The sequence below is a fragment of the Hippocampus bargibanti genome, linkage group LG13 (genome assembly GCF_051943395.1).
Source record: "Hippocampus bargibanti isolate YZ-2025 linkage group LG13, ASM5194339v1, whole genome shotgun sequence".
Lineage (NCBI taxonomy): Eukaryota > Metazoa > Chordata > Actinopteri > Syngnathiformes > Syngnathidae > Hippocampus > Hippocampus bargibanti.
Window position 1 is genome coordinate 8,720,619 of NC_142746.1, and position 27,056 is coordinate 8,747,674.

At 40.8% G+C, this 27,056-nt stretch overlaps 1 protein-coding gene across 2 annotated transcripts; it reads right to left on the reverse strand.

Moving 5' to 3' along the window:
- Window positions 1-450: 450 nt before the first annotated feature.
- On the reverse strand, window positions 451-23,236 carry b3gnt2b (UDP-GlcNAc:betaGal beta-1,3-N-acetylglucosaminyltransferase 2b). Of its 2 annotated transcripts, none has more exons than XM_089011942.1 (3): window positions 22,971-23,236; window positions 11,595-11,736; window positions 451-5,617 (listed from the first exon to the last, which is right to left on the reverse strand). In XM_089011942.1, exon 3 carries the CDS (start codon window positions 5,601-5,603, stop codon window positions 4,413-4,415), a length of 1,191 nt encoding a protein of 396 aa, XP_088868068.1. In that variant the 5' UTR covers window positions 5,604-5,617; window positions 11,595-11,736; window positions 22,971-23,236; the 3' UTR covers window positions 451-4,412. The 2 variants fall into 2 exon arrangements, with proteins under 2 accessions (XP_088868068.1, XP_088868067.1); XM_089011941.1 differs by having other exon boundaries at window positions 22,949-23,236.
- Between the last annotated feature and the right edge of the window lie 3,820 nt (window positions 23,237-27,056).

The following is a 27,056-nucleotide window of genomic DNA, read 5'->3' on the forward strand; positions in this document are numbered from 1 at the left end:
AAAAAAAAAAAAAAAAAAAAAATCACATTTTTAACGAATGTCTTTTCTGTTGCAGGACATGAAACGTGAACCTATAGATGATCGTTTGCAGCCATAGTTGCCCCAAAATGTATTGGACAAATCAGCAGAAGATATTCTCCCTGGAGACCTATTTTGCGACAAAATCATACCAGAGTGTACAGATTCAGTTACGAAAGCGTTTCCATTGTCGCAACTTTCCATCAATATCAACGATTGTTAGTTGGGTTAAGAAGTTCAGAGAGCATGGGACTGCAATGGACCCATGTTCTAAAGCCACAAGGGGAACTTATTCAGGCAGGAAAAAGAGAGCAAGGACAGAAGAAAACTATGCTGCGGTGAGGGACTCAGTCAGACGTAGCCCGAGGAAATCAGTGTGTCGACGCAGCCAGGATCACCCTGTGATTGGAGGGGAAAAAACAGGACAGAATCTTCCAGATGTCTTCGGTTTATTGGCAGTGCAATACAAACACAGAACAGTATACTGTATTTTAAAAACAAATGACACAATTTCCAGAAAAAATATAAATGATAAAAAGCAGTCACACATTTCCGCTTGGACACATCCAAACCACAAACATCAGGCACAGATTTGGTCTGCGATAACGTTGGAACTAGAGGCAGGACAAAATACTGATATCGGCCCATATCGTAATAATATTGCGACAGTATTGATAAAGCAAATAGGCGCATCCTTACCATCTCATTTGCCTTTTGATTCCTCTTAAAAAACACCAATATCACAATCGTCGGTCGGTATTACAATATCATATCATATCCTATTTGTAGTTCGTATGAGCGCACTTGTCATTTTTTTGGTGAACAAATTCATTGGTCTTTAACCTGAGTGCAGCTTTCCTTTCCAAATAGTTCCTTCCATACAACTAGCAAAAAGGCAGGGTGACATTTTACACAAAATCCCCTAATCTGAAATTTAACTCAAATAGTATACTGTATGAGCATCCAGCATGATACTGAATATCAATGTCTTTATCTTCAACTTCAAAGACGAAATTGTGAAAACCAGTGTTTTACATCACAAAACAAGTAAAAAAAAAAGCCAAGAAACAGCAAGCGGCTTAAAAAAACCATTTGACAGAAGTAGCGATCACTGAACGTAAACATTTCTAGTAATCATGACAGGAAACAATGTCTTTTCAGCGCACACAAAAAAACCCGGTGTCCTTTATTCACCGTTATTTTGAATAGAAATCTAACAACTAATTCCGTGATTGTCCTGTGAAGAAAAAAATAAATACGGTGATACTTAAAAAAAAAAAAAAAAAAAAAAGCCATCTTTACAGCAGCTCAGACTGACCAACCTGACCAGCAGGTGGTGTCCTAATCGTGACCCACTTCCACACTGCCCATTAAGGGCTTTTGAAAATGTTACCATTTGTCATTTTGGAAATACTGAAGACGAGTCAATCTAATTGACACCAAGCGTCTTTGACAAGTCCTCGATAAGTCACCTGGCGATCTTATCGGAAATCAGTACAAATCCCAATTTTTCCATCTGTCAAACCGATCCTTCTGATTGCGAAATCACACGGCAAGGCATATCGTAGCACTTAACAATGAAAACATAAAGGTCATGTTTTTAAGAATCATTGAGATATGCGAGTGTGAATTCATGAAGTACGCTAGCGCATACATTAGCAATGTTGTGATTTGATTTTCAGTCAAGGATGATTAGCATCACTTTTATCCAACATTTGGAGCATCTCAGATGAGGAAGCAACAAGCCATTTTTTTCATTCAAAGGTGTAACTTGAGTCAAATTGCCTCTCACTGTTCCTTCAAATTCCGAATTAGTACACTAGCGTATCTCATCTTTTTTTTTTCTCCACCCCTTGTACCGTTTATGTCCAATATTTGGCCATTTTAGACTGCTGGTAATGGTGGGAGGTGGTTCACACCTTGTCATGGTTCATATCTTGGACTTGAACACAGTGCTACCACTACATATATAAAGCTCAAACATGACACTGGGTGTATCCAGGAACTGAGCATTAAGGCAATATTATTATTATTTTCATTCAAATGTGCCAACAATTCCAATATGATCAGTCGATGAAAAGGTTTCTTCAGCCGTACTTGTTTGAAGGTATCGGACGTTTCGCTCCTCATCCGAACAGCTTTGTCAGCAAACTAAAGTTGTGTTGGTAAAAGGAGCGAAATGTCCGACACCTTCAAAGAAATACAGACGACGGCTGAAGAAACCTTTTCATCGATGGACCACTCCTGTACGACTTATAGCCTACACAGACATTATGATCAGTGTATTTAATTCCAAAATAACTACGCAAAAGGAATGTTTTCAGGGACGATTGTCTTCACAAGTAACTTGCATATTAGCATATTTGACAGTAAAGATGACTTTGACTTGAGCATATTAAACAAGAGATGTGGGTGTTTAATTCATTATTAATGGTAGCACATACACAGGAAATGGAAATAATTAGCACAAGCAATATTATACATTTCCATCTCAAATGCATGACGATTTTGGACTATTAAGCAGTACTGTATTTGAAGTTGTAGATAAACAGCATATTTAACAGCTAGCTAAGCCACTTCTGTCCCAAAATCTGACATCTTCTCAAAATCTATTCTTATGATTCCAATTAATTACAAATATAGGTCATTTTTGAGGCTTAGATGGAGGGGGTGGGTTAAATAGTGTGATTGAGTATTGAACATCGTGAATCCGAGGTCATTTGGGGCAATAAAGATTAATTGTGCGCTTTCTGATTTATACTACCTACATGATCAAATTAAACTGGTTAACATTTAGTGCTTCGCCGTGAACGCAAATTGTCATGTAGTGCATTTTTATCTTACCGGTAACGCAGTTGTCTTATTAGTATGCCAATGTTGCGCTATGTCATATTTGAACCTGTTCGGAAAACCATCACCAACAATTGGTCTTTAGTTTTCAGTTGACAGATTGAGTTTTTCCCCCGTCTCCCATTTAACTTTAAATTATGAATCAGGAAACGTATAGGATATGGAAATGGAATACTGCAGATTCTCTAGCTTCCGAGGTCGGATCAAGGAGAGAATGGCAGATATAAGTAAAGAGACAGCGGAAAATGTCGGGTGTGGCCGGGCACGGATGGCCTTAAATTCGCAGGATGCTTTGTCTCAGTGTGAAATGTGACTAAATTAGACTCGTCTCTCAAACGGCAATTTTGTTGAAACCGGACTTCAATGTCAAAGGATAAGGAATGACCTGAGGTTTTTCCAGATTCTGAGGTGGCGCCAGAGAGGCAGGAAAGCAACTACTAGAAAAGAAACTGTGGTAAACACCAGACAATACTCGAAATGAATGCAATCATCCTTTTGCGGTGTGAAATGATATCCAGTGCTTTATCAAGTGCCTGGACTCTGTATGAAAGGCATCGATCGATAAGTGATTACATCAATCTCTGATACGCAATATTTTCACAGGGACTCTTGGCACAAGGGGACATTGACAGCATTGTATTCACAGTTTAAATTGACTATGTTGCCATGCTTCATTTATCATGTGTATATTTCTACATAATACAGCATTTATAGACCCCTCCCCACCCACCCTCAACCCAGTGGAGAGTAGACACAGTGTTAAAGCATTCTAAATAGTTACATCCATGAAATGAGGTGCACCCAAGAAAGACACACTTTTGGCTGAAGCTCTTTGTACAGCAAAGCAGGAAGGTCAATTTTGATAAATAAAATGAAATAGCACAGTGCCACTTCACAATAAAGGGGGAGCCTCAGATTTTTCAGCCCTAAAATGATTTAGGACAACACAATACGTTGATCAAAGTCACACGTGCTTGATACCAGAAATAAAATGTTACTTTTTGTTTGGAATGCACTAACCTTCAACAATGTTAGTTGAGATTTCAGTTGTCATTAGGATGTGAAATTATACATAACTCATTCACTACCATTCCTGAATTTATTCAGGAATTGAAAATATGACGTGGAGCGCCATTCCCGAATTTCTTCGGGTTTTGGTTTTTCTTGCGGGGGTGCTGATATAGCGCTGGTAAGACGCCTGGCGGTTTTATCCCTTCCACAAAGGGCCAGCATTTGCCTTTTCTACAGCCGCCACCATTTCAAGCTCAGATAACCACAGACCTATTTAATTTAGGAATGAACTATTTTTTTCTGAGGAAAGAAGAGAGTCTAAGGTTTCTTACGCTGCATTGAATGTTGATGTCGTCCTACAACTCAATATCCTGTGGGTCCTGCAATTTGAGTGATAATGACAAAAACCCTGGCACTGTCGTGGACACAGTTTTGCACATTGTCTGGCAGTGAATGACTTACTAATCAATCGACCATTTGTGGGAGTTGCTTTTGTGTGTGTGTGTTTGTCATTGAGGTGGGTTGGGCGCCTCCTACTGGCAGTTGAGATCTGACTGGTTGAGCCAAGACCAGATCTGGATAATCTCCTGCGGCGTGCGCGGGTGGACCAGCATCAGGCCTTTGTAGGCGCATGGATTGGAGCGGTACTTCTCCTCGATGTTGAAGGTTCGAAAGCCTTTGTGCTTCTCGGGGGCCAGCCCCATCTTCATCAGGCACATGCCCGTGTAGACGTCGTCGATGGGGAAGAGCGCCACCCGGCGGGAGGTAGCGTGAAGGCGGGCAGCGACGCTGGCTGAGTACAGGTAGCCGCCGCCGCCGGCGTAGGGGGGGTACGAGCCCAGATACATGCTCTCCGGGATGAAGTACTTGACCTTCTGGTTCCGATGTGGCCCGGCGTTGGTGATGACGTCACCCACAAAGAGGTCCGCCACTTTGGACGCCGACAGCCCATCCAGGAAGCTCAGGATGGCATAGGTGTTGACAAAGACATCATCGTCACCCTTGAAAACAAAGTTGGCACCGGTGCAACGTGTCTGTATCCAGTCCAGAAAGAGGACTTCCTTGATCGTCAAGTTGAAGAAGGAGTCCCGGTAGTCCCACTGGATGATGTCCCGATGTTGCTCGCTCTCATAGGCCAGCATCGGCGACAGGTCCGGGTAGTGGTCCCCCGATGTGGTCTGGCCCAGGAGGAAGATGGTCACCACAGTCCGGTTGGCGACCACCCCCGCCTTTCCCCACGATTGGCGTATGGCCTGACGCCTGTCGAAATGCGGCGCCAGGGATTTGACGGCCAGAAGCAGGAAGGGCGGCTCCTGGCAAATATCCGGCTGGTCTACCAGAATTGGGTAATAGCGGCAGTGCATGTAGAGCAGAAAGTGTTTGAATCGCGAAGGGAGAGAGTTGTAATCGTTCACCAGAGTGGTCACCCCGGGGTCCGGCTGGCAGGGTTCAAAAGACAAACGGGTTTCGTTGAGCCATTCGGGCAAGTTGGCGCTGCTGTGATTAAAAAGGATGGGGTTGTTCCAGAAGTCCAGAATCTGCTGCTGACGGTTCCAGTAACCAGAGCTGGGCTTCATCTTATTCCAAAACGTTTTGGAGGGGAACAATATTTTCTCCTGTAAACTCTTGCCCCACCCACTGTGTCGGGAGATCAGGATGAATATAAAGACGTTGACCATCGTCACAGTCAACAGAACCTTCAGCCTCATCCGCAGCAGTGCCATGACGACCTTGCGCACTTGGAAACACAAAACAGATGCATTTACACTACTGGAAAAAAAAAAACACAAAACACTTTCTCTGTCATTTTTAGCTACGGCTTATTGAAACTTGTTTGTGATTCTCCCTCCACACGATGGACGGCAGATCAAATTCAATCCAATTTAATCAATCCAAATTTCAGATTTCTACAGGTACAGTGATACCTTGGCTTACAAACACTTTAGCTAACAAACTTTTTGCCTTACAAACGTAAAATTCGCAAGAATATAATCTTGGCATACGAACTATTTTTCGGGAAACACACGGAGCGCCACAATGAGTGATGTGTCGTTCGCGAACGAGCCAGTTCTTGAAGCTGGATTTCTGAAGTGAACGAAGCTGAAAATGGCAGCTGCTTTTTTTCCCCTCAATTCCCCACGCCCAGTCTTCAGTTAAAGCCGCACATGATTGGTCTAAATCCGTGGTAGAGGGAAGGGACACACGCAGCAGGACACATTCAGCAGTGAGCGGGGGAGGGGTTACAGAAACAGAAACTGTCACGTTTTGCAAGGTGGTGATGGCAGGTGCGGATCCCAAAAAGCAGGCAGGAGGGAGCAGGAGGTTGTTTGACAAATAGTATTAAATTAAAGGTCATCAGGAACAAAATGTAAAACATCAAAATCAACTGAACAGAAAAAATACAAAGTATCAAAAGAAAACCAAGTGTAAAAGTCCGCCAAGGTTAAACAAACTCATGCACAGCATACAATGCATGCGATTGCAGGCAGACAAAGCATGCAACAAACATGCAGCAAACAATGAACCGACACCGGATGGTCGTGCCGAGTGTCCTTTTAAGTGTCAGTGATTAAAACGACCAGCACCTGCGAGGCTGCAGGCAGGGCTGACGTCGCTACCCGTTGGTCGCCAATCTGATCGGGACGACCAGCACCTGTGCAGGTGCAGGCGGGGCCGACAGCGCCCCCCGTTGGTCGCCAACCAGATCATGACAGAAATACACACACACACACATAAAAGGGAGACGACAGAGCGTGAAACAAAAACAAAAGTGAAAAAAAAAACAAAACACAAAAGTGAAATGGTGAGAAAATGGATAGAAAACAGTGAAATTTGGACTTGTTTCAACTTTATTGATAGTTCAAAGGCAGAGTCTAGACTGCAAGGTTAAAATATCCCATCAATCAGGCTCCCATCACATCCCCATAAAGCATAATTTTCTACTTTCTAATTTGTAAGCCTTAAAACTACACAAAATATACCTTATTTTATGTATAATAAATGTGCTATAGTATTATGATTAAAGAAATAAACTGTACGGTACAATAAAGTCATTTTATTTACCTTTGTGATAGTCGTTAATGGCTTGATTGAATGGAGTGTCCAGTTTCCTCAGCATTAAACACTTTATGAGGAACATGGGCTTCTTTCACCATCTTGAGGAATGATCCCTTGTCGGTGCTTTCTCTGTGATAATTGTATTTAGTTCTTCATCAATTGTGATCTGTTTAGCTGGGTTGATAGTTTTTTGCAGTGTACAGATGACTTGTGCAGGTTATTTGTGGAGCCTGATTGATGGAATATTTTAACCTTCCAGTCTATACTCTGCTTTTGAACTGTCAAAGTTGAAATGGGTCCAAATTTCACTGTTTTCTATCCAGTTTCTCACTCACTTTTGTTTTTTTCACTTTTGCTTTTTGTTTCAAGCTCTGTCATCATCCTTTTGTGTGTGTTTTCTCACTCTCTCTCTCTCTCTCTCTCTCTGCCTGTCTCTTTAATGTTTAACCCCCCGCCCCCACGCACTGCTGGGTTCTTGACCAATCACGTGGCTTCAACCGAAGACGCCATTTTGTTTTTTGGAGAACGGCCTCACTCTCTCTCTGTCTATAACCCCATCCCCCACTGCTGCGTTCTTGACCAATCACGTGGCTTTAACCGACGACTGGGGGCGGGGAGTAGAGGACAAAAACAGTGGCCACCATTTTCTTGTTAGGAGAACGGGCTCGTTCGCGAACGACACATCAGTCATTGTGGCAGCTCCGTATGTATCATGAAAAATAGTTCATATGCCAAGGTAAAATGTTCATAAATGTAACGTTAGTAAACCGAAAAGTTCGTAAGCCAAGGGGTTTGTAAATCGAGGTTTCACTGTACTTACAAACTTTTCTGTTAAGCAATTTCTGCCAAAGCCAATTAATTTAATAGTCAGTAGAGGTACCAATGTACATGAAAGTGCCAAAATAAAATAACACAAAATAAAGCAAAGGTATGTTGACTCATTTTTCAGCGCACCAGAACATGGTTTGCTTTTGTCTCTCAATGCACAATAGCCATTCCGATTGCATTTGGGCCTTGTACAAAGTCTGAGCAAATTCCACCGCAAATCAATCAATAACGAGATGTCGTCATTGACGTTAGTTGCATCGCGATATCTCACGACGTGCTGGTGAACGAGTGCTTCCTTGAGCCCTGTCGGAACAGTTGAGCAGAAAGGCTGCATGGTGTGGATGCAGCCCAAACTAAACATAATAAAACAAACGAAGGGCCTTTAAACAGTCACCCGCCATGGCATTGGAAAATTGTTGTATAATTCTGGCATCCTTTGCAGGGGAACGCATCATGTTTTAAGTCAAAACAAACAAGAGTCCAAAAATTGGCTCATGTTTCGGCAAAGGAACTAAGGCAAGAATCAACATTTTTCTGGTAAAAGTGTTCATGCCGCTTTTTTCCCCTGCTTTAAAACACGGCACCAGAATGCACCTCCGCATCCTTGTACGCCACTTCCTTGTCTGTGTACGTTCTCAGTCGTACAGGAGTGTTCCATCGATGAAAAGGTATCTTCAGCCATCATCTGTACTTCTTCGAAGGTGTTGGATGTTTCGCTCCTCATCCGAAGAGCTTCGTCAGCGAACTAAAGTTGTGCTGGTACCTTTGACCCTGACCCTATGTATATTCCTTCAGCTTCAAGGAGTACTCTCCTGCTCCCTCAACCTGAGAGCAGGGACCTATCAGAGCAGGGCTTTGGCACTGCCACTTCTGTCCATTAGGCATTTATATAGGGTCAAAATTACAAGCACAACTTTAGTTCGCTGACGAAGCTCTTCGGATGAAAGAGGGAAATGTCTGACACCTTCAAACAAGTACAGATGACGGCTGAGGAAACCTTTTCATCTACGTCACTTCCTTGTGTCGCGTCTCATTGTTACCAGAGTAGCGTTCCATTGTGAGTAGGCGTGTTTGTATTGCTCAATCACAATTTAAAAAAAATTAAAAAGCAGACATTGATTATAATGGAAAATGTTTCGGTTTTCGATCACATTGGTTTTCCAACAGGTTTCTGGAACGGATTATGGCAGAAAACTGAGGTTCGACTGTATTTTTGGGGTGTTTTTTTGCTTTCTAATGTCTTAGTTTGTAAGTCATTGTTTACTGGTGTATTAATCCATTTTAGCCCCGTGTGCTTGACATTATAGACAGCTGTGGTCGTTTTACATGAGCTTTTTCAATCCAGTTGAGATTTTCCAGAACTCTTAAGTTTGGCAGGCAAGGACTAATGGTTGCAAAGTATTTCCAAAGAGGACCTGGGGCGGGAGCATTGCAACATGGTGATCGTACCACTTTAAAAAAAAGTATAACATTTTATTTTCCTCCGTTTCCTTCCACAATTTGGGCACTTCTTTGATGGGTACATTCCGTACACGTGGTAAAATGGTTTAATCGTCGGCTTTATTGATCTGATTCATTTTTAAAAATACCCTCATGAGATTTGTGTGTGCCCGGTTGTCGTTTTCTATGGGTTAGGGAGGTAATGGGTCGAGTCGTATCTTCTTCCCTCTCTGGAGGTGTGCCTGAAAGTGAAATTAATAGTCTGCCAGCTGCTCCGAAACGCAGCTCATATTAGCGTTCGGGTTTGCACAAGACAAGGGATTGAGGAAACTCCACCTGGTTGATCAAAAGTGGCTAACAAGCTGCTTCCTCTTTGATGGACTCCTAGCAACAAGTTAGCCCTCAGACAAATTCCTTGTTTACCTTCCTTGTCCCCGCCCTCTCCATTTATGTGTAAACACAGCAGAGCAGAAACTCAAAACATCAGCTTTTGAGCTGGATTCGACAAGTGAGTGCAACATTTTCAAAACGACGACTGGCTCAAACACGGCGTGACTTGTTCCATATTTCCCGATTTTATACTGAAATAACTGAAATGTTTGTGACTTAGAAATCACATTTCATGCCCATGGACGTTGCACTGGGCCCTACGTCGGTCTGGCTCAAATCCTGACGAAAACAGAAACTGACTGACAGTCAACACGCTAAATGGCTTCTATTCCTTTCTGCACTCAATTTGCGGCATGGCTCTCTTTCCTCTTTTCTATGGGACAAAATGCCAAAAGTGCTTCTGCTTGTCCTTTCTAAGTGTACAGTGCACGACTTGCGTTCCTCGTTTTGGCTGACTGGTTCGAGAGGTCTCGAAGCGCTCAACTGGCACAGAGCGCATGTGTGCCCAGTTTCACTAAAACAAACACAAGGCATGCCTTTTTCTTGACAGAACGGCTACTCCCTGCGGGATAATTACCATGGTGTTCGCGGCATACACATACATACACACGCACACACAAGTACACACACACACACACACAAGTACACACACACACACACACACACACACACACACACACACACACACACACACACACACACGCACACAAAGAAAAAAAACAAGTCAGCTCCTGGGAATTGAAGATCTGAGTTAGGAGACAGTCCAATAAATGGCAGCTAAACAAGTTGACAAGAGCAGAGCTTCTCGATGCCTTATTAAACTCCAACAGTGTTCAAGCTAAATGCAACTGACCTGACAGTGGCTGCATAGCTTCATTCAAGCTTCAGAAAAAGGTGGAGGTGGGGCAGTCGCATTAGTCATATTGGTGGCTGTCGAGAGCCTCGTTCGGTTTATCATTTTCAGACAGGCGCTGACAAAATGTTTTTGTTGTTGTTTTTTTTGGGGGGGCGGGGACTGTGGGAGTCATAAATGTCAAATCACCCAATTTAGTAATCATTGTATTTAAGAATAATTATTTATTTCCATTTATCATAAATCACTTAACTATATTCACTGCTAGACAATGTGCAAAAAAATGTGTCCAGTCCAGTGCCAGGGTTTTTGTCATTTTCACTCAAATTCCAGGACTCACAGTTGAGTTTTAGGACTACATAAACATTCAATGCAGCGTAAGAAACCTTAGACTCTCTTCTTTCATCAGAAAAAAAGTTAATTCTTAAATTATATGGGTCTGTAGTTATCTGAGCTTGAAATGGGGGCAGCTGTACACAATACAATACAATACAATACAATACAATACAATACATACACATTGATTTATATAGTGCTTTAACAACAGCTGAAGCTGTTTTCTTAGAAGTTGTGGGGCGAGTTGGGGGGACACAGAAGTGGTGGTAAAACCGTTGTCGTCATTGTTACATGTACGCAGTCAGCTAGGAGGAAAGTGTGCTGTTTTTTTCCCCCTCATAGGGGTCACGTTATTCGCAAAACATACAATGTGGATGTTGAGTCTGGCACCTAATAGCTAACATGTGACTAAAATAAATGACATTTTCATCATCGAATAGAAGAGTTGCATCTTCTTCCACGTTGTTTTGGGGAAATGATTGCATCTTTGCGGTCTGCCTATTGCGTCGGACGTGATAGAGATATTTTTGACAAATTGTGCACCTCGACTGTTGAAAATCAAGATCGTTGACATATTGTTCATCTTACTCTTTCAAATTTCACAACTTAAGCTTCACAATGAATGTTCCTCGTACATTCTAATTGACGGCATTCCACATTTAAAAGACCAAACCTAGAAAGTTGCGCCACATTGAAATACATTTGACCAATTCATCTGTGACGATAAAGTGATTTTTACACATCTAAAAGCTCGCGGTTCAAGCCCCATCTCGCACTCTTTGCAAAGAACGATCCATTGTGCTTGTCTTACCTGTGCTGCTGAGTGGGGCCTTCGTCTCGTTGGAACGTCGTCGCTCGGCTCGCTTACCCCATACTTATTTCCGCCCTGTTGGACCACAGCAGTCAACGGAGAGACAGGAGAGGAAGTAGGCGGTTGCCAAGTGAGCTCGAACCTGTGGGTGGGGGAGAGACACGACAGAGTGAACCGGAAAAAAGAGACTGGAAGCGATAGAACTGAAAGGCTCAAATGACTTTCCCCAACATCTCCTTGATGTGATTACAGTGATGGTGGGTTGAATGTAAGTTGATTTTTTTTTTTTTTGCGCCGTTTCATTGATGTGCCCAATTGTTTGCATCGTATTCAACACTGCAGTTTAAAAGATCAAAATTGCGGCCAGATTTTTAAAAAAATGTTATTTTCCTTCCTTTGGTCGGGAGAAGTTACATATTTAACCTGTGTGTCCATTTTTTTTATGTTTTGCCGTAATATTTGTTTCTGATGCCTTGAGTCAGCAAAGTTTAAGAAACACTGCGATAGACCAAATTAGAGAATCATATTTTCCGGTGTATATAAGGTGCACCGGACTATAAGGCACACCACAAATGAATGCTATCCAGTATGTTCAAACTTTTTCCATAGATAAGGCACACCGGACAAAAATCAATCAATAAAAAAGTATTCCAAATATGTTATATAAATATATAAAAGTTTCCCAACTATCAGGGACACCACATGATAAGGCGCTACAGTAGGGCCTGGGGTTACACACTGCTTCTTCGACGGGGGAAATGGAGTAGGTGGCGTCTGACAGTAAGTTGCGAGACCTGTTGTGGCTCAATATGACTTCACATTTAAGGTGCAACTGTGTATAAGGTGCAGGGTCATCTTTTGAAAATAAAGCAAGGGTTTTGGGTGCCTCTTATACACCAGAAAATGCGTTACATATATCATTTGCCAAAATATTTTTTTTTTCCATGAGGAATATTGAAAATTGACATTAAAATGTGGAACGATCAATGAAGTATCTTAGGTAAATAAAAAAAACTATCAATATCACAAAGTCAGACTGTGTTTATAAAAATTGTACGAAAGCAAATATTAAACATTTGTCATCGAGGTAGTCATTAAAACCTTTCTCCCCCACCCTTTTAAAACGCCGGTCGCACTGGTGCAACCAGTCTTGGTCTCGAGACCTTGTAGATAAAAGGTGTCGAAGTAAAAGAGTTTGTCCTGTTAGCTCCAGTGTTAGCTAGATTTGAACCTCAGCTTTAGCGTTGCACTAAATCGACAATTGAGGAAGTAAAAAAATAAAATAAGTCACATTTTGTGTATTTATTTTTTCATTTAGTTGTTTATTCATTTATGTATTAATTTATTTATTTGATAATTGTCCATGTTCAGAGCTTTGTTACAGCTTCAGCCTAAAGCACTATATCACTCAATATGTAGTGTATTGTAAGTCAAACTTCCCAAGTAAAATTCGAGATGATGTGTTGAAATTAGCGCCAAGGCAAAGCACATTTTGCATTTGTTAAAACAGTGCACCTTCGTAGTGAAAGAGTGAGAATCCAAGATTGGCCTGCCAGCAGTCCAGACCTGTCACACGTTGAAAATGTATGGTGCATTAAAAATAACAAATGACACCGGACTGTTTTATAGCTTAATTTGTACATTAGGCAAGACTGGAAAATAATTCCACTTCCAAAGATTTAGCAATTAGTGCGCTCAGTTTCTCAAATGTTGATAAAAGGTAATGTGACAAAGTGCTAAGCATTCACGTTTTTGGCAGCCACAAAATTCATAGTTCATGATTGTTTGTTGAAAACAATCACATTTATCAGTTTACACATTAAATATTTTGCCTTTGGTCCCGGCTCTATTTGACTCACTCATTTGACCACAGTGAGGTTAAAATCTTTGCTTAAGAAAATAGTTTAAAATAGTTTGAAAAGGGAGTAGAATCAGCAATTTTTGTAAAACAGCAAAACCCTTCACTAAATCGCCGTGGTGGTTTGAGGTTTAATTTAGACCATGCATACATCAGACTTCTTAGGTCGTCACCACGGACACTTAGCCATGCTGATAAGGTGATACCAGGGCTAATGGGCCAATCAGAGCCAGGCATAGAGCATTAGAGGTAATCAGACAGAACAAAAGAAGCAATCAGATTAGCTTCAGGGAGTAGTCCACTGCTCCCCCAACCTTAGAGCAGGGACCTATACAAGCAGAGGTGTGGCACCACCACCTCTGTCCGTTAGGGATATATACTGTATAGGGCCTGTTACCAGCACAACTTTACTTAGCTGACAAAGCTCTTTGGATGAGGAGCAAAACGTCCGACACCTTCAAAGAAGTACGCTAAAGAAACCTTTTCATCGATAATACAATCCAGCAATACAAAAGTAATCGTGATGTCACTGCTTTACACACAACACGATATTACTGGCATTTTCTTCTGTGTCTTTCTGTTGATTTGTGCTTATCACGAAAGGTGGTGGTAATCACTCGGTCAATTTTTCAATCATGAACTATTTGCTGATGCGATCTCCTCAAGCATAAGAAGTTTATCAGGGTTGGAATTCAGATTTCTCAAATCCAATCTAATCCCAGTGATTGAAAACAAGGTTACTGATTAACAAAGGTGTTCATGGAGAACCCCCCACACACATACTCCGCCACCACTTCAGTCACCAACTTTAACTCACGTTTGCACCTTGTATTGATTTCACACGTTGTATATAGATGCTCCCGGCCTTACAAACATTCGAGTTACAAACAACGGACATATGAACATTTTTTGCAGGTATGTCAAAAAATGTTCGGACAGAGATGCTGTGAGTTAGATTTTGTATTGCGCGCCTTTTTCTGGCCAAGCTCGCTTACGATTGGCTGCTTTGTGTTTTATACTTCCCCGTTCAGTGTCTGACCTAAACATACATTCCATACAAAATATAGCACTAAAGCAACTTACAATCAAATTCATCTTATGAACGAACGCTAGAAACGTATCTCGTTCGTAAGGTGGGGAGGGTCTTTTGATGAAAAGGTTTCTTCAGCCATCATCTGTACTTCTTTGAAGGTGTCGCACGTTTCGCTTCTTATCCAAGGTTAAGAAGCGAAACGTCTGACACTTTCAAAGAAGTACAGATGACGGCTGGTGGAGAGACGTTTCGCTTCTTATCCAACCTTGGATAAGAAGCGAAACGTCCGACACCTTCAAAGAAGTATAGATGACGGCTGAAGAAACCTTTTCATCGATGGACCATTCCTGTACGACTGAGATCTTAACTTGGTGGCGACTAGAAAAATAAAAAAAAACTCATGTTGGGGCAACTGTATGTCAAGGTCCCACTGTATGTTAGTTTTCACATTCTCAAACTCTTCTTCAAACATTCTTTCATCACTTTGCTGCTGTGAAATGTAAATTTCTTCACTGCGAGACTAATAAAGGCAAATCCAATCCAATCCAATCCAAACACCCCCAAGAATGGCAACGCTGACGAAAACCGGGCCACGTACATGCATTTCGTGTCAATTTATCACGCACAATTAACTGGTTTTAAGTGGGATCAAAAGCTTCTTAGAGGATGATATGGCACTGACTGTCGGCCTAGCAGCTCCATAAATAGACAAGTGGCGCTGGAGCACCAAATATCGACAGTCCATGACACTATTCACACTTATGATGTCTCATGAGCGCACACACACACACACGCGTGCACACACACACACTTACACAGGTGGGCTTGAACAGGTGCTGTCTGTTTTTGCTTCGGCAACCAACTGAAGCAGTTTTCACAAAGCCAAAGAAAGCAAAACTACGAAATGGTGTTGTAGTTTGTTGTATATTCAAAGAATTCAGACCGTCTGGAAAATAAAGTACTTCATGGTCCGAGGTACGTGTACCCCGTGATGTATTGCCAGTTGGAATGAATTTTAATGTGAGGGATCATTCAATAGAAACACCAATCCCTCAGGCACGTGGCTAAAGCTAGCGCCAGAACGTTTCGCCAGCTGCCAACATGTCCGCCCGCCGCGCTTTTAAATAGAACGGAATTTCTCATTATCAACAAATACTTGTCAGAGTGACCCCGCTTGGCCGAGGTCACCTCTATGTATGGTGCGAGGCACTTACTGGAATCCGAACGTGAAGATGTGAGTGCACGCAAAGTTTTTGGGCAACACCGCCGCACAAATCTTCACGATTTGACCCAGAGACATGACTCGCATGTCGGCGAACCGACATCGAAGTTGTGTTACTATTACGTCCTACTACTGAGTTGCATGTGCTTTGATATGTGAATTAATAACATTTTTTTTATTTGCACTCTGGGTAAAATTTTGATATGGTTTATGTTTCATGGAGGGCCAGAGTTACCAGCAGAACTTTAGTTCGCTGACAAAGCTCTTTGGATGAGGAGCGAAATGTCAGACACCTTCAAAGAAGTATAGATGACGACTGAAGAACCTTATCTTTGATGGACCACTCCTGTACGATTGAGAGCCTACACATTTATGTTTCATGGTGTGGTTTTTTTCCTAATAGTTTTGTATTTTTCATATAACACTTCAATATTTTTCCTTTTATTTCTGTATTTTATTGAGATTTGTGTGTGGGTGTTTTAAATACAGTAAAGTCTCGTTATATCGATATTCAAGGGAGTCCAAAAAAATATCGATATAACCGGGACTATCGATATATCCGACCCTGTTTGCATGTAATTTTCTCCGTGCGTGCATAGAAATAGTATCGATATAACCGGGACTATCGATATATCCGATATCGATATAACGAGACTTTACTGTATTTGTATTCCAAGAGTTGTATGTTTTTTTTTCTAGTATTCGTTTCCCACTCTTAACAGATGCATTTTTGTTGATGACATGCCGTTGCCGCCCAAATTATTTTCCAGTGTTTGTGCATTCAAAAATATTGATGCACTTTTTAAATCTCTGCCACCGATCTATTTTTTTTGACAAATACGTTTTCTCAGTGTGTCAATTCATTTTGAAATATTTGTATATTTTTGAGAGAAATATTTTTGGTTTATGTTAATGTATGTACTTTTCCTGTCCTTATTGTTTCTAATCAGTGATAAATTTTTGTCTGATATTTTTAGGTTAATCCCTCAATATTTATCCCTTTATATTTTAAATTATAATATTGAATATATTTTCATCTTTGATGTACATGTTTTTTACCAATATTTTTGGAACATTTCCCCCCCAATGTGTGATTTCTGATTATTTTAATTTTGTTCCAATTATTTTTATCTGGTGACTAATGTGTATGGGGAGGCTTTTCCCTTCCTTGCTTAGTCTAATTTTTTTTATCTGTGTCCACCCCCCCCAACTATTTATTTATTTTTTGGGGCCCCAAGATGTGGACTTTCTGTCCAATGATTACATCTACACAGGTGAGAGACTAGCGGTGAAACCAGTCTGGTGTGTTCCTGAGCAAATATACCCCTACCCCCTACCTCCACCCCCACCATTTTCTTATGAACTCGGGAGCAGCTAAACAAGTCGCATCCTTCGGGAGCGGCAACAGGAAAGAGGGCGGAAGACCGGAAAACATTAGCGCTAAGCCTATAATAGATTTAGATCATGTGGAAATGGCAGATGAGATCAATCAAGTTTTATCTGTGGATCTATGAGGAGTTGACAGGAAGTGCTGCCAGGATGCGGACACTTGTCCACTTTGTCATTTTCTGGGTGGGGCTCTATTTTAGTCTTGTGTGCTCATATGTTCGGGTTGCGCCTTGGGAGTGGGGGCTTTGGATGATGGGCGACGTGTGGTCAAAAATATACACCCCTACTTCATTATTTTTTAAATATATCAAACTCTCGATGCTGTGACATGTTTGACATAGTTTGGAAGTACAGTAAAGTCTTGTTATATCGATATTCTCTGGAGTCGGAAAAAATATCGATATAACCGGACTATCGATATATCCGATCCTGCGGCATGTAAATTTTCTCCTTGCGTTCATAGAAATAGTATCGTAATAAGCAGTACTATCGATATAACCGATATCGATATAACGAGACTTTACTGTATTAAAAAACACACCAAAGCATTGTCCGGGCATGATGAAATGAACTCAAGGGTTACAGATCGAAAAAGTGGCTGAATGGTGTTGTAAAGACTCTAAAGTCTAAACTATCAACGACTGTTGGATTTTTCACTGTACTTACTCTCACTCTGTTGACGCAATGATGTCTGTGTATCAAGTATTTGTACAGGTTTGGTATTCACACAACCACCTTTTATTATTTGTGTACAGTTTAGGTATAGACTGCGGCTCTCATTGCCTCGTGGTACATTATGTACACAGATTATTGGATTGTTTCATGTTGATGTTCTTGTGAGCTGCTACTGTGCACTTTGTTTTGGCAAAAGTGTAATTTCCCAGATCATTTAGAAATAAAGACTTATACGTACTTGCAGTTGTTTGACTCCAATTTATGGTGAAACCGAATTGAGAAAAAAAATAACAAAATAAAATTCCCTGATGTTGAAACTACACCAACTTATTATACGCCCGACCTCCACTTCTAAAGTCTGTCTGTTAACATTTGGAGTTGAAGCGTCATCCACCATCAATAACTTGGGTTAAACACAGACCACAGCATGATATCCTGTTTTCCAAGAAACAGAAAGCCGACTGTGAGCTTTCCTTGCCATCCATGACCCCCCATTCCCACCAAAAAATAAAAATAAATCCATGCTGAAGAAAGTTTCAGCACACTGTGTGCAACCAATTCCATTTGCTAAGGACAAATCCTGATTAAGTCAGGTTGCAAGCGGCACGTTCTCATGTCGCAGAACTTGAAGGCAGCCTGCCTGAGCTGCTGAGCCACAACATGAAAACACAGTGGACGCAAATCCATTTGCTTTTCGATCCAAGGACAAAACACAAGTGGGGTGCCTATTTGAGGACGCTTTTATTTTCTTTGTTATTGCATTAGAGAATTGGGACGCACTTAGTTGGTGTTCATCGCAGTCAGGAGTCCGGTTATGTCAGCAGAACTTCAGCTAAAGCATTCATTACGGGCATTACCTGCGTGTTGTTAACTGTCTTTTTTTCTTTGAGGGGGTAATATGACAATGCAGGAACTACATCTTTACATTACAAAAGTTTAGATTAGAATCTCAGGCCATACTGCGCAAATCTGCCGATAGTGAACTCTTAGATAACTTGCGGGAAATGCACAAAGGTTTTATTTCAAAAACCATCGAAATTCAGAGGTTTACGTTTCAGCCTTCAAAACACCGCTTCTGTGACATTTTAATTCATTTTCACTTCAGAATAGCCTCCTTTACTATGCACAGTGAAAGTCCGCAAAAATTAAACACACAATGATGCTCTGTTGCTTAGTTTAATCACCCCCCCATACACACAACTCTCCCCCAAAATCCTTCAGTTAAAAATGTGCTTTGTTAAATGACCTATTTGGTTTCGAGAACTTATCGGTTACAAAGGTTCACTATATCATTCACATTTCTAATTTTGTGTGGATCACTTGACTGCTGTGAAATGTAAATTTCTCCACTGTGAGACTAATAAAGGCAAATCCAATCCAATCCAATTCATGTATTATTATTATAATTAAAAAAAGAAAGATTCCAGGTTTTGCTGCCATCAGGAATAGTTTATAGTACAGTTGTGATGGGACGTCACTATAATTAACAACACCCCATGGGAATCTCCGTCCCAGCGACCTCAAAATATATGGCGAGTGCACCTAAAATAGCAACATCAGACATAAACATGACATCACATGAGATCTATTGGAACCAGAACGGCGTGTCCAGCTGATTTTATTTTTTATTGACTGGCGGTTGTTTGTCTGGACCTTCCTGGAAACAGGCCTAATTCTAAGTGTCTGGAATCATACCGATCAATACTTTCTGAGGCCACATGCATTAAGTGAGAGCTGGGGGGAGGGGGTGTCCTTTACGCCATTAAAGAGGGAAATGGAAAAGTATGTAATAAGCAAAATGTCCTTGAGTTGGTGACGTATGTCAAACGGTGGCGTATAATTTTTCCGCTGACAGTTTTCATACCGCACAATATGCATGACAAATATTCTTTTTTTACCGTTGATATGAATGGAAATGCTATTATTTTTTTCGGGCCTCACCCATGAAAAAAAGGTTTTTTTTTTAAAAGGAAATAGCATTCTTGTGACTGTTCCTCAAATTTTCCATTACTATGCAGTTATTGTGCAACTTCTTTACTTTGGTCCTTTTTTTTGTCACGTCCACTTTATTTTTGGGGGTTTTCTAACAACTTAAAATATGCACATCCAACCTACATTTCTATGGGTTGACAAAAATAGCTACCAACAAACTCAAATTTGAAAGACAGCCACATTAACATTATTCACATTCACCTTTTCTTGAGCTATGTATAACTACTGGAAATGCTTGGAAGTATTCCTCAAGAAACAACTGTAGTTTTCTTCTAGATTTCACACTTTTTGTTGCTTTTTCTCCGGCAGATGCCATTACATAACAATGCTATGATAGGTCCCTACCTGAGAGTAGGGACCTATCATAGCTGTGTCCGGCGCCACCATGTCTGGACATTAGGGATATATAAATAGGGCCGATACGACCAGTCAGACTTTAGTTCGCTGACGAAGCCTCTTGGACAGGAGGCGAAACGTCCGAAACCTTCAAATTTGTACAGATGACGGCTGAAGAAACCTTCTCATCGATAACAATGATTAAAAAGAATGCTCACACTTGACTCTCAAATTCAGGAATGACCCATCGCATGCGCATTTCATCAAAAAGAAGCTAACAGGCACTGGTACTGTGCGGAACACGTGTTCTAAATTTAGATACGATCTTTGTGTTTTGAATGAACGTTTGATATTTACTATTTTGACGATTAATTACATATTGTTTTTATCGGAAACCATAATTTTCATGAATGAACCGTAGCCCAGAATGGGATAATGAAAACCGTACTCATTACGGCAAAACCGGAGTAGTTGGCAGGTATGGTGTCGCCGCTTGGAAAAGAAATGGATTTACGTGGAACATGAGAAGTGAATCAATTGCTTTTTTTCGTCAATGGATGCTAAAGCTTGGTGTTTGTTTTCAAAACTTAGCTTAGCAGACGTGTGCACCTTTTGAGCATGACGTCTCTGATCCACCGTTGAAAGGTCACTTTGATTCTCACCTCTTTCATCACAAACAGCTTTATACATCAAAACGTATGAAGGAAAACTGTTGAAATGCTCAACTAGGATTCGGATAATTAAGTTAATGGCTAAAACTATAAATTGGTGATCTAAACAGTCAATTAATTTGTTTATCGATGATTAACTCAGCGGGTTTAAATTGAAACTTTTCTGTCATGCTCATTGAAGTCATTCCGATTGAAGATCTCTGGTCAACGGTTTACATGTGCCAGGATCTAATCTGACTGCCTTTTTACACCCCCCACCCCATTGTTAATCAGACCAACTGTTTTATAGCCCTACAACATGCAGTGATCTTGGAAAACATTGCATGATTTTTGAAGGTGGAGTTCATTTTGTTATTATTTAGCACCGCAGTTGCGATTGTTTTGACATTTTAATTGGAGCAGCAGCAAACTGGCCTGCAGTTGCCCCGCTACATTTATCAACCGGTAGTTACGTTTTTACGTATATGGATTGTTTTTCCGCATTTTTGGCCACAGCAAATTGGCGTTTTCATGTTTATTATGTTTGTTAAAGTCATTATAAGTGGCTTGCATGCTGGGTCCGAGAGGACAGTAATTTCATACAAGCTGTATGTCATGCATATGAGCATATTTGACAATAAAGCTGACTTTAACTTTTGACTTTGACAAAAAAAAAAATTGCCGGCACGTAATCACAACAATTTGCATTTGCGCATCACCAGACATATTGATACTTAATCCACGTGTTAAGAAATTTTTGCCAGTTTTCTACTTCGTTTATATCCATTTATTTAGTATCTACCCCTGATCAATAGCTGTCGTTAAGTGAAATTATGTTGTTTTGTCATGCACCGATAGGAATACTGGGACGATATGAAAATATCCTCACGTCACGCCGTTTTCCCTGTGACTCGATCGAGCCGTTGTAGATTTTTTTCTGGGTACATTTGTTGACCGATCTCCCATATTCCTATTTTGTCCACTAGTACGTTACATTTTTGTAATCAATTTTCAACGTTTACGAATGTTATATTTATGAAAATTAAACCTTGGCATACGCACTACTTTTTGGGATACACATGGAGCGCCGCCCCACCATTGCTGGCAGAGTAATCTTCGGTGGAAGAACACCAAAGCACACGACCGAGCAGCGCCCCAGCCGGCCTACCTTTTCACAGCCCCTTTCTCTTGAGTGCACACGTCGATCGTCTTCAAGAATTTTTTACGGATACTTTTGCTGTTATGGGACCAAAAAAGACCCCACCATAGCCTCGTGTTCAGCCAAAGAAGACACAAAAGAAAATTACAGTCGAGGAGAAGAAGGAGATCATTGAGAAACACGAACGAGGTGTGCGTTTGTCTGATTTTACAGCCCAGGCACAAAATGCTAAATCCACCATTGCTACCATCCTTCGCAAGAAAAAAAGCCAATAAAGGTGCGTGTGTTGCTAAAGGTGTTTCCGTGCTGTCAAAGCAACAGTCTGAGCCTATAGAAGAGGTTGAAAAACTTCTGTTAATTTGGATTAACGAAAAGCAGCTACGGCGACAGTGTGAATAAAGCAATTATATCCGAGAAAGCACGGCGAATTCACTCTGATACCGTCATGCGGCAACCTGGAAGTTCGCCCTTTATTGACACAAGAGATCATTCCTCGAAACGATGAAAGAAGAAGGCTATGTTCCTCAGCAAGTATTTAATGCAGATGAGACCGGCCTTTTTTGGAAAAAGATGCCTAACTGGACTTTCATAACACAGGAAGAGAAGTCTGAACCCCATTCCATCAAGCAATCAACGACCATCACAAAGGTAAATAAAACAACTTTATTATACTATATTATAGTGTATTTCTTTCATTACAATACAATAGCACATTTATTATACATAGAATAAGGTATATTGTTTGTAGTTTAAAGGCTTATTTAGTTGAAAATTATATTTTATGGAGACCTGGGAACGGATTATTCTCATTTTAATGGTTTCCTATGGGAAATTGTTGGGATAAACACTTTTCACCTTACACACTGTCTGGGAACCAATTAAGTGCGTAAACCAAATCACGTGATGTCGCGTTGTGGCTGTGTTGCAGATCAGCTCAGTATTAGAGCATTTCACAAAATGAGGATACAATCTAACTTTCTTAACAGTTAGAAACCAAAAGTATGTGAAAGGGAGGATAGTTGACGGTGGGAGACAATTACCTTGCCCAGTAGGTTAGCTTACTTTTCGTGGGAGCCGCCTCGCGGTTCTGCTTTCCCCCGGTGCCAAACACAAACTCCTCGAGGTCGGGGGCTTCAACACTCACTTACTCGCTTCGGGCTCCTTGATAGAACCATCCTCCTCCACCCCACCTCCTAAAAAGGTACAATAAACCCGGAGTGGGGAAAGAACCGTGAAAGTTGAACAAGTCCACGGACAGTGTGCCGACGAGGTAGACGACTGGTGTAACCTTGCTCGCTTCCTTTAACAAACCTTCTGACTACACTCAATCGGCGGATTGGAAACCGATGACGCGTAGTGGGCGTGGTCAAGGCATATATGTTGGCAAATGTGTGTGCGTGCGCGCGTGTGCGTGCGTGTGTGTGTGTGTGTGTGTCGAGTGAGGAATAAAAGATGCTATGAGTCATTGGGAGGCATATATTTAAACACGAATTATGCAAAATCCTCCATTTTCGTAATACGGTAGTTTTATGAAATGAAGTTTTAACTTGATTAAATGGAGCTGTGGCATCTGGAACTGGAATTATGATTCATCAAAATCAATTTGCCAAGACCTCAAGCTCCAAGAACAAAGATGCAGTTTACTTGCAGTTATCCTCGTTCGCTTCCGAATACTGACAGGTGAATATTTGCTATAGGCTAAAACATGCATCTATCTTCAACTTTTTACAATTCCTTTTAAGGAAATTCAGACAAGATTAATGTGTACCTTTCCCTGGCTTCCATTGTGAATATTAAAGTCCAGCTAAGTGAGTCAGCTTTGTTAGTATTCAAGAAGCACAATCCACATTTCATTGTCTGAAAGCCTTTTAGTCTGACGATACAGAATGTTGAGCAACCACTGACATGAACGACAACAAGCTGCAGGAAAATTGGAGTGGTCTCCATTAGACTAGTTTCCAAGAGGAGTTTGTGGGCCACTGTGGAAAAGTGGACACTCGTGTGTTTAATAGCTCAAATATAAGATTTTGTCATTTTTGACTGTGCCTTCTTTATGTTGCAATCACACGGCAAGTCTAAATTCAAAAGCATAATGTGTCAGGAAAGTCCATTGAAATAAAATAGATACTGCAGAGTAAACTACCGGTAACATTAGCCCGTTTGCTTATTTTGGTCATTTTTAGCCATTAGCTGTAACTCCATGATAGTATGCCGAGAGTGTCCAATAAAAGGGAACATTAAGAATAAGGAAAGGGACCAATGCACAAGCTTGTGAAAGACTCTCATGTTGGACTCAGTCATGGTCAAATTCCAAAGCGACTAAGTGTGACTTAGCGTAAAACTGGTTTAGTATTTTGCGGTCATAACAGATTATGTGGAGTGAGTGACATACAGTACACCCTTTGCAGTCAACATGATTAGCCTACATAATGCAGGTATGGATTCCATAAGATGGTCCGGAAGAGAGTTTCGTATGCAGCCCGATGGCTAAGTAGGTGATTAGTAGTTTGTTTGGTAGGTACCTATGTTGGATTGGATTGTATTTGCCTTTATTAGTCTCGCAGTGGAGATGTTTACATTTCACAGCAGCAAAGTTATGAAAGGAATGAAAGTACAAAAAAAAAATACAGGAGCTGCTGGAAAGGCAGCGACTCTCGTGGCACCATCTTGAAGTCAAAAGAACAAAAAAAAATAATAATAATAAATCAAATAACATGACAACATAAAGACACAGAGTCATTCATTCTTAAGCACTTTCTGTACCCTCTTTGTTTGACAAAGCAGTTCTGGATGAAAGAGGAGAGGATCAAAGCGTCTCTTCACCAATGGATTGTTAGATGCTATGTCATACTTTTTCTCCCTTTACTGAATAATTCCAATCCCTTTTGAACCCTGGAATTTGGTCTCCTGTATCGTCAAAACCTGTGATTAAAATTGATTTCCATCTCGTGGGTACACTGCGGGATTCTTGACAAACACACACGAGATTCCTTAAAAAATGTTTGGTCATGGTAAGAAGTTTTGTATGACAATTCCAGTGTTAGGTTTTGGGATGGGTAGTTGTATATGCAGTTTTGTTGGGACATTCAGTAAAATGAAAGATTTGAAGATAGTTTGGTGGATAAACAGAAAAGTAGCTTGAAATATATGTAATTTGGTCCTCATTTGATAGGTAGCTTGACCAGACATTTAGTAGTTCAATAAATTGATTTGAAGAGCGTTTGATCCAAAGGTTTTTGGGACAGTCAGATTACCAGTGGGTAGTTTGCTCATCAGCTGATTTAGTGACTGTCAAATCATACTTGACCTGTTTGTCGGCTGGCCTCAAATTAGCAGCTGTCCCTGGTCCGTCCATCTGCAGCACAACCAGTTTAGACGCGAAAATTCTTTGTTATTTGTCTGTAAGCGTCCTCCTTATGAGGGTAACAATGGAGGTATTTGTCACCACGGCGCCCGAACCCTGGCAGTGACATCTGCGGATCCTGTGACTCCTCGCTTCTCCAACAACAATCTCAAAAGGCTGTTTGACCACAGGGTTATGATAAAAAAAAAAACTTGTAAAATATCAAGGAGGGAGGATATGACTTAAATCATAAGAACTGAAATTAATGTGTTCTACTTGATAACTCGTACAATACAAAAGTAATTGGTGAGACAAGTAGTGTATAGTTGGATTGGATATTGGATTGGATTGGATATGCCTTTATTAGTCTCACAGTGGAGAAATTTACATTTCACAGCAGCAAAGTGATGAAAGGAATGAAAGTAGAAAAACGAAATACATGAGCTGCTGGAAAGGCAGTTAGTTGGTAGCTAAATTCAAGAGGCGGGTCACCAACTAGCTAGCTACAACACAATTGGTTCATGACAACAAAGTACTGTAACAGCAAAAATGTTGCTTTGCTTTGACTGTTGCTGGATTCTTTTCACCAGTGGTTCCCGTCGTGTGTCATTATTTGTGGCTAATTATTAGCCGCTAGCTTCAACAGCGACAATTATTAATGATTAGCCATTAGTTTCGAACAGGGGTGACCATACCTGAGCGGATTTCAAATGGTGACCTTGAAATAATCCAAGCGAACCTGAGCTGGTTGTTCATTCCCACATGTGTCAATCATTATACAGTACTAGTCTTGAGGTGTTGTTTATGTGGTGATGTAGCTTGTGCGGTTTCTCCCAGCAGCTAGTTTTTAATGTAGTATTTGTTTGTCTGGATTGTATTTGGGCACTGGACAGACTTCCTATCGTCCTCTTCTAACAACAGTAAAAACATTTTAAAACATTTCTTTAGAAAAAAATAATAAAAATGTGCCACATTTAAAAAAAAAATACGTTTGGGAGGGAACAAAAGCAATATATATTCAACCCTATAATCAAGGGACCGGGAACCTTTTTTAATAGGAGTAAAAGCAAAATACGTATTTAGAAATGTTTTTCTGTGAGAGCCACACGCGCACGTGCGCGCGCACACGCAGACACACACGCACACACACACACACACACACACACACACACACACACACACACACACACACACACACACACACACACACACACACACACACACACACACACAAACACTATTTAGTGTACTGCACAGTACTGTACTGTCATGTGACCTTGAGTTTTGAAAGGCGCTTATAAATGAAATGTATTATTATTGTTATTGCATTATTATTATTATTATTTATTATATGACGAGCCCAATCAGAAGTAGTGCTTTGCCGCCATCATGTGGCTTGCGTAGGCATGTCTACACTATTTTTAGAGGGGCTTTTTTAGGGGGCTTTTTTTACTGAGACTATTGGCTATTTGTGATTGTTTCCGAATTGCAATGGAATACAATTAACACCAACTTGTTAGCGTTTCTGGGGACGCATATTCGCATTTTTTATCTCAAATTAATAAAATATTGAGAAATATTTTCGTTTTGGGGCACCCACACTTTTCGTGAAAATTGTATCTGTAATGTTTCTAAGTGTTTTTTCCCCAATATATTTTAGAAGTTTAAATAGTACAATGACATTTGATTGTTTTCATTTACACCTATACTTTCGTAATTTCTGGACCAACCCAACCAGCACGGTCTCAATTTCGATGATTTAAAAATGTAGGGTGAAGGGGAATCCGAGCTGAGTCAGGGGTGAC

Bases quoted from the DNA above. Each gene is read 5' to 3' on its own strand.
- b3gnt2b (XM_089011942.1), bottom strand. From the start codon at position 5,603: ATGGCACTGCTGCGGATGAGGCTGAAGGTTCTGTTGACTGTGACGATG.